We start from the raw sequence: 7936 nt of genomic DNA, 5'->3' as shown, positions 1-7936 counted from the left end.
TGAGAGTGCTTCCAGATCTCACCGGGAGTCAGAAAGGTTCAGTGCTAGCCTCAGGGAGTCACAAAAGGTCAGAGAAACTGTCTTTGTTCTGTAACCTTATTTCTGCACCAAAAAACAGTAGCTTGGCTTTAAATGAGGAAAAACCTCAAGCAAAAGAAAGAAATTTAATCACTGAAATTAAGGTCTTCCTCCAGATCTCCCTCTGGAGAGTACTCTGTCTCTGTTGATCACACACACACGAGCGCAGTGTCAACGTTTGAGTGACAGCATTAAATCTTGGTTATAAGGCTTAGATATCTCCAAAGGAGAAATACATTTTCCACTCTACAGTTTAGAACTAGCTGAGGCAGGTGAGGTAAAAAAAACTTTCTTCCACTGTTACCAAAGAAGGGAGTTGTTTATGCGTAGATATTAGACATCTGCAGCCTAGAGATGTTTTTTTTCTCCTTAAATCCAAGAGTTTCAAAGTTAAGAAGTGCCAATGTTATGGTGGCCTATGCAACTGTGATTTGTCGCCTTTTGTGTATTTGCATTATGATGCACTATTTAATTGTAATTAGATCACACGCTGTTCTTTCGACAGGTTCCCAGCCTTGCTCATTGTGCAGAATAGACTGTGCTCACTAAGTAATAATTTTATTTTCTCCTTGCTGTTCACTATGTGGCCCATGCTTTATTTACTGCACGCTATTCAAATATTGTTCTGAAGACAGATTTATTCATTTCCTCCTGGGTTTCTGCGTGGAGCTCATCACTATGGTATCCAAGTGCTTCACAAATTCTAATTCATTTTCTCAACGCTGTTGCAAGAACTGGTATCACCCATGTTTTACAGATGAAGAATCTAGGCATACAGATGGAATAGTAAAAAATATCTTTTAATTTTAGCTATCCAATTAGAAATACTCGTGGCCTGATTCTGTCAGAAAATACAACGTGGCAAAGCTGAATAAAACTTAGACAAAGTTGAATAAATTCTCATTTACCACCAGTTCTATCTGTTAGAGTTCTTCACTTCTGCAGATAAGACTTCAATAAGAATGCCAAACCAGGCCCTAGGCCTTGCAGGCTGCACAACTATTGCATAGCAAACCTCTGTCTGGGGCACCATCCTGAGGCTGCAGCGCTTTCCTGGAGCAGCACCCACCGGAGCCACAGCGCGGTGCTTGCTTTTCCTGCAGTCCCCTGCAAGGCACATAAAATACCTACATCTAATTTTTATAGGAAATTAAGTTATTTGGGCTTTTACTTTTGTTCCTTCACCTTGATTCAGCATTAGAGCCAGGCTTATCTGTTTGCGCTGGCAACATTTATTCTGGTATTTCATAACTTGGGAGTGTTTTGTAGCCTAACTAATGTTGCTTTAATGTAGTTTGCCATGTCTGTTTCTCTCTCGTATAGAGGCAACCTTAAAAACAAAACAAAACCACAGCAATGTAATCCAGTGTTAAACTGGTATCTATGTAGGCCATCAGCAATGTGGAAATTTGCTCTAAAAGTGGAAAAAAATAGCTTGGCTCTCCCGCACACAGTCCAGCACTGTAAGAGGGTGATGAATGCTCCCAGTGCATCTCAGACTCTTGCTACCAGTAGATGTGACAGTTTTCCAGATGGTCTTCATTCCCATTTTTCTCCTGCTCCTCTTCTGTTTCTGACTCTTCTCCCAGCAGGCTGGTTCCAGGCTTGTGCACGTGCTTCATCCCTCCCTGCAGACAGAGCCCCTCTCCAGCCCAACTCCTTCCCATCACCCTGGAGAACCTGTCTTTCTCCAGGCCCTTTGTGCCTGCCAACTTCCCCGACCCACTTCTCGTCCCACCGCACGTCACGGCAGGAGCAGGGATCATGGCAGGAGCAGGGATCACGGCAGGAGCTCCCCGCTCGCATTGCTGGAAGCAGGGAGAGGACCAGAAGGACGGGTTCCCTGCTCAGCCTGGGTGCACTCAGACTTGGCATGGAGCGGGGCAGCGGGGAACTGGAACGGCAGGTCTGGCTCTGCTCCCTGGAGCTGTGACTACTCTGCAAGCGTGAAACCGCTGCAGGATGGCACTGGTGAACCCCACAAGCAACAGCAGCATGCCCAGTAGGTTTTTCCACAGAGCTGTGAGGAAACATCTCTCACGAGGCGACCCTTGTGCTTTGTAGGCCCAAATAACCTTTTCCTCTGGCTTGACAGAAGGGATGACGGCAGTTCTGAAGCATAACCCAAGGTATGAACTTTGGGTGCTCTCAGCACAACAACTGTCTGGTGCTAATAATGGTGACTGAAGATGGGATTTCGCGATGGGAACCGCTAACCATCACGGCGGCGCTTCCAGCCCCACCCGTTCTTCAGTCTGAGCCACAACTAAACCTCCTCAGGAGGAGGCAACCCGCGGCTGGAACGCTCCAGGATGCCACCAGCGGAGGACAAACCCACATCCCGACAGAACGCTGAACAAAAAGATGCGGGTTTTTAGTGCGGGACGGCCGCTTTATGGAGAGATGCACCCCGCGAGCAGCGTTTCACTATCACAGCGCCCCAGTAGCGCTGCCTATCGCTGGGCTGCCCTCTTAGAAAGAGAGCGCGACCGTGCCGGTTTAAGGTGGGGATCGGGGCGGGATTGAGGGCGGGGCGGCACGGCGTCCCGCGCAGGCGCTGTGGTGGGCGGGCGGGCGCGCGCACACCTGGAGCTGAGGGGGGGCTGCGGGGCCGGGGGGCGGTGACGCCTCAGCGCGGGCGCATGCGCGGACGGGAGGGGGAGGGCGGGGCGGGGCGGGCCGGGGGCGGGAGTAAGGGAGGGGCGGGGCGGGCGGCCCCTCGGCTCCGTGTGAGGGAGCCGCGGAGCGCGGCGCCGGGATTGGGACCGCGGACCGGCCCGCGATGGAGTGAGCCTACTGCAGCCTGTCTGCCTGCCGCCCGCTCGGAGAGGCGCGGGGCCTGAGAGCGGGGAGCGAGGCGCGGGCCGGCGGCAGGAGGAGCCCCCCGGGGAGGAGGGGCCGGCGCTGGGAGCGCGGCTGCGGGGCGCGGGGCGCGGAGCGATGGCGGCGGGGCGAGCGCGGCGGCTGCTCGGCTCCCTCTGGCTGGCGCTGCTCCTCGGGCAGCCGCAGCCCTCGGCCGCCGCCGCGCGGAGCGGCCCCCGGAACCCCCTGACAGGTACGGGGAGCGGCGGAGGGAGCGGGGGGCGGCGGTGGGGGGCGGCGGGGGCAGAGCGCCCCGCCCCGGGCTGCTTTTATTTCCCATTCTGTGCTTTGGTATCTATTTTTTTCGTGCGTGTTTGTGGTTATTATTTTTTTTTTAACTATTATTTTTTTTCCCCTCCGTTCTCCCGCCGCACTTGTCCGAGCCGGACGGGGCTGGTGGAGGCCACTGCGTAGCTCCGCGGGGCGCACCTGGGACCGGGCGGGGGTCGGGGCCACCTGCGGCGGGGGGCGCTGGGCGCTGAGAGGGGCGCTGAGCGCTGATCGGGGCCGGCCGCACTGCGCGCCCCTCTGCGCCGTGCCGCGGCTCTCCGGGTTTTGGCGGCCGTCATCCCGTCCGGATGGAGCGTAGCGGGCGGCCCTCCGATGGGCCTTGGTGAAGGGAGTTGGGTCGGAGCCGCGCCGTAGTTTTGCGGCAGCGTTATAATCAAATGACGGCTTGGAAAAAACTTTGGCGTTCCTCGTCGGCGGAGCTTAAAAAGGATCTCGCATGTGGAGTGCTGGATTTTATTTCGAAGCGGCCCCCCGTTGGGTCCTGGCGTTTCCGGGGGGAGCCGGGAGCCGGCAGGTAGCGGTGCCGCTGTCCTGTTGGCATCGAGCTGGGCAGAGCCGGTCCTCCTGATGTCATCCTGTGGCGGGGAACGCGTTGCCTTAACCTCTGCCGTTGCACGAGCTCTGTGGATTCCACCTCTGAAGATTGCTGGTTTTTTTTCTTTTCCCTTTTGAGAAATCAAGGATTAGATACAGACATCTTTGTATCTCTGTAATAGTTACTGTTTTCATGTGCAGTTCTGTTTGGGTGTTTGCTGCTCTGCTGGCAGCTCGCTGTAGCGATGTAGTCATGTTGTGTGCTCTCAGCTGCATGAGATAACATCCTTTATGGTTTGAAGCCATCAAAAGGGCAGGTGAAGACATAGCCATTAACACTAAAGGGATGAGTTAAGCCAGCAGTGCACAGAAATACGCTAAATATTCATTGAGGCTACGTGTGTCGGAGCGAGTGTTTGGGAGCAGCAGTGTGATGGCACTGGAAGTTCAGTGCACCTCATTGCCTCCTCTCTTCATCTTGTGGAGCGTGTTCCTGCGCTGCAGCCATGTGCTGCCCCATCCCACCCACACAAGGATAGAGTCAGGGTTTCCTCTGAGGGGGAAGTCCATTGCTCCCTGAGAGGGGAGTCCGTGAAGGACAGCCTTGGTTCTTTGTCTCCATGAGGAGGTGAGATGCTTCTTGCACAGCAGAACTTCATCATGCTTGTTCCCATCTGATCTGTAGTAGGTTTTTTTCCTAAATAAGAGATGTTCCACATACATTCATATTTGGCAAGCGGGAGAAGCGCATTCAAATCCCTCCGTGCTGGGGGTAGAGGGAATCAGATACAAATGTTCCACATTGTGCACAGAGGTCCGCTCTGTTGTCATTTAGACACTGGGGTGGCAGTGCTGCGCTCCTGTTGATGTGTTCTAGGCGTGGGGATGACGGTGCTGTGCTCCTGTTGATGTGTTCTAGGCATGGTGGTCGTCTTCTCCCTGTTGCTGTGTTCTGGGTGCAGGGGTACTGCTCCCACGCTTCCCATTGTTGTGTTCTAGGCATGACAGTGCTGTGCCCTTGTTTTTGTGTGGTAGATGTGGGCTGGCAGTGCTGTGCACCCCATCAGTGTGTTCTGGGTGTGGGGGTGGTGGTCCTGTTGTTGGTTGTGGCCCATCAGTGCACACGGCGAGGCAGAGGACCACGTGGTTTGGCCTTGATGAAAGGTAGATGTGTGCCTCTGCATCAGAAGACTGAAGTGTTTTGTGTCCAGAAGGAATAGTGTTCTGTTTCTGAGCCTTCTGGGGGTGATAAAAAGATACAAAAGAGCAGAAGTTGGAGGTCTGGAAGGCCACGTTCTTCATAGCAGTGAATGTTTCAGTGACATTTGATTCCATCTATAAATAGGCAGTCATTGCTCTCTGAAGAAGAAAGGAGTGTAGCAGAATTATTTTAGGAAGAAAAATGTGTAACTTAAAGCATTTTTTTTGAGTATCTGGAAACATGAGCCTGTGTCACAATTGATCTGGTTGCTTTGCGTGTGAGGTGAAGTGAGCTGCTTGTTTCAGAGGTAGGACAGCATCTCACTTAGCTGAGGGGATAAAGCCCAACCAGAGTAGAAGCAAGGAGTGAGCATTGGCTCCTGCCTCATGTTACTTTGAAACATACTTGAGATAAACGTGGAAACTTTGATCTAAACAGGATTACATTCAGAATAAAACTGAAATTGGTGTCGATTTTAATTATTAATAGAAAAGCTGTGATAAACCGGGTACAGCATTAAGATCGCAGGTGAGATTGTTCAGAAGCAGGAAATTTGTTCCGTCTCTCGCTGGGGTTGGTGAAGTCCTTGGCACCGGAGCATGCCTTGTTGTTAGGGATAAACTGGTGGTTTGGGAAGTGCCCAGCTGGAAGCAGTGGGAACCAGAGGTGTGCTGGACTCCTGGAGCATAACAGGTGCTCAGCAACATGTTGGCTGCAGCTCCTTGTGCCACATGTGCTGCTGTGAGGGCTGCCCGTGGTCTGTGGGAGCTGAATGACACAGAAGCAGAGGTTTGCTGGGTGCCTGAGGAATGTAAAGTTGGGATTTCTTTTTGTTCTTCATGCATTTGATGATTTCTAAACGAGCTAAAAACTGAGCACAGATAGGCAGGTTTCAGTTACGTCCCTGCAGCACAGATCTCCAGCTGATGTCCCCATCATGTGTACACCAGGCTGGTGTGTGCTGGCTGTTGCGTGCCATCTGATATGAGCAGTTTGGTTGCTAGTACTGCTGAGATACGAGTGCCCCAACACTGCTGATTACATGTGTGTATAAATAGGCAAATGAGAAAGGGCTGCTGACCCTGCAGCCTGTGCCTTGTGAGTGAGAACTGCTGTGTGACTCCAGCCGCCTTGCTGAGGGCTTTGTTGCGTGTTGGTGCCTGGTCTGCAGCTGTGAGTGCCCGGGCTGGAGATGCCTTTTGCAGTGCGCGTTGTGTTTGTCGTGATGAAAAGCCCTGGAAGCATGTAACTTGTGCAGCATCAGCCGGAGGAACTGTGGAAGAGTAAAAGCACGTTTTTGCACCATCTGTAGCTCCTGCATAAAATACAGCCAGTGTGTTTGAGCTCACTTTGCATCAGCAAGGTACACCTGAGGTTCCTGCTGATGGCTGGCAGTGCTCCTTCCCTGTGCAGGATCTGCCACAGCTTCCAGGTGCCAGTGAGTGGGAGGGAGGCACTCTGCTTCCATTCACCCTGTGGGGCTGTTGTTACTGGTGTCGGGCTTGCAGGATTAGAATTCAGCCAGCTGCAGGGCCAAGATTGCAGCTTCTTGTGTGTTGAACTTAAATGCTGGTTACAGAGTGGATTTATTTGCTTTCCTATGAATATTAAGAAGTCGGAGTTCAACCCCCCTGAAAAAGAACAAATCCTCACGCTGTATTTGGGGATGCAGGCAGTGGATGCAGGTAGTGGTGTGTTTGCTGGGGGAGATGCCTCACTCAGGTTGTGGTGCTGATGCAGGTCTCCGCTCCTTGAGTGGTTGCATTGATGCTCTGAGGATATTGATCTTTTAAAAAATAATAATTAATTTTTTTTTTTTTAAAGAGTTCTTAATAGAAAAAACGCCTCGGCACTGTGGAAACAACAGTAATATTTTACTGATTGGGTGCTATTGATTTAGTTCTTCAGTTAAATTGCTAAGATGAAAGTGGTAATCCTGATCAATTCTGTATAAATAAGTGAGCCCAATTTGTAAGTGTATTGTTGCAGGCTGCTGTTGGAAATCTGAAACCCCAGCTTTATATGCTGTATTTAATTCTGAGTGCTTTTCACCATTTAGTATTCATGCTAAAGACAGCATCTTAATTTTACGAGACAACAGACCATCAATCTGTGGTAAGCCTTTTTTATCATTGGTAAACCTGCCCCGACCGGGGGGAGGGAAGGAGGGCCCTCCAGCTCAGGGGCACCGTGGGCCCTGCAGGCCAGGGTCACGTCTCTGGGCTCTTCCCCATCACCGTTCCTTTGGGTCAGGCCTGATACAAATCTTATTTGCTTTTAATACTGATAGAGAAAGCTCCTGTCATAAAAAGGAGTTCCATTATCATGGGAACAGCCTGCGTTTGCTCTCTGGTTTCTCTAAGTCCTGTGTGGGATGGGAACTTGTGTCAGGAGGAGGTGGCTGGAAGTTTCTTGGGTTTTATGCCACTCGTTCCCATGTCCACACAGCCTCCCCATCTAAACACACCTGTTCTTACAGCATCCTCCACTTCTCACTGCCAGGCTTTGAGCTTTCCTGGTTCGACTTCAGTTTCTTGCTGGGAAGCGAGCAAGACTGAGTGCAGTGTTTTGAGGCAACAGCATGGTGTTATTTATGATGTGACCATATTTATTCCTCCTGTTCCTTGGGCATTCTGGTATTCTAAGTAAGATTTTCTCTCCAGTTGTGAAGTTGATCTAGAGATGGTGAATTTCTTGGTAGAGAGAGCTTTTCCCTTCAGAATGCACCACTCTGCATGCACTGGCGGTGAGTTTTCTTTGCCACGAAGGAGTTTGTGCAGCTGACTGACAGCAGATACCACTGAAGAAATCCACTTGCTCTGCTTTGGCTGGGATTCTTCATTGACAGGTTCTGACCTGTGGACCGGAGCGCACTGGGGTACGTGTTAGCTCAGATGAGGGACTTCTTTCTAATCACCTCGAGTCTGAATGATTCAGGCATAGCAACTTTATAATCTCAACTAATAAACA

General features: G+C 51.3%; 1 protein-coding gene across 2 annotated transcripts in view; it reads left to right on the top strand.

Moving 5' to 3' along the window:
- Nucleotides 1-3018: 3018 nt before the first annotated feature.
- The window catches only part of NEO1 (neogenin 1), a gene marked incomplete at both ends in the record, with an annotated part of 175972 nt that continues 171054 nt past the window's right edge, over nucleotides 3019-7936 (top strand). For both annotated transcript variants that reach the window (XM_079541027.1, XM_079541026.1), the window contains one exon: nucleotides 3019-3133. In XM_079541027.1, the coding sequence (XP_079397153.1) occupies nucleotides 3019-3133 (115 nt within the window). The remainder of the gene's footprint in view (nucleotides 3134-7936) is intronic.

This window comes from Tetrao urogallus (genome assembly GCF_951394365.1).
Source record: "Tetrao urogallus genome assembly, chromosome: 11".
NCBI lineage: Eukaryota > Metazoa > Chordata > Aves > Galliformes > Phasianidae > Tetrao > Tetrao urogallus.
This window is presented reverse-complemented; position numbering and strand designations above follow the sequence as displayed.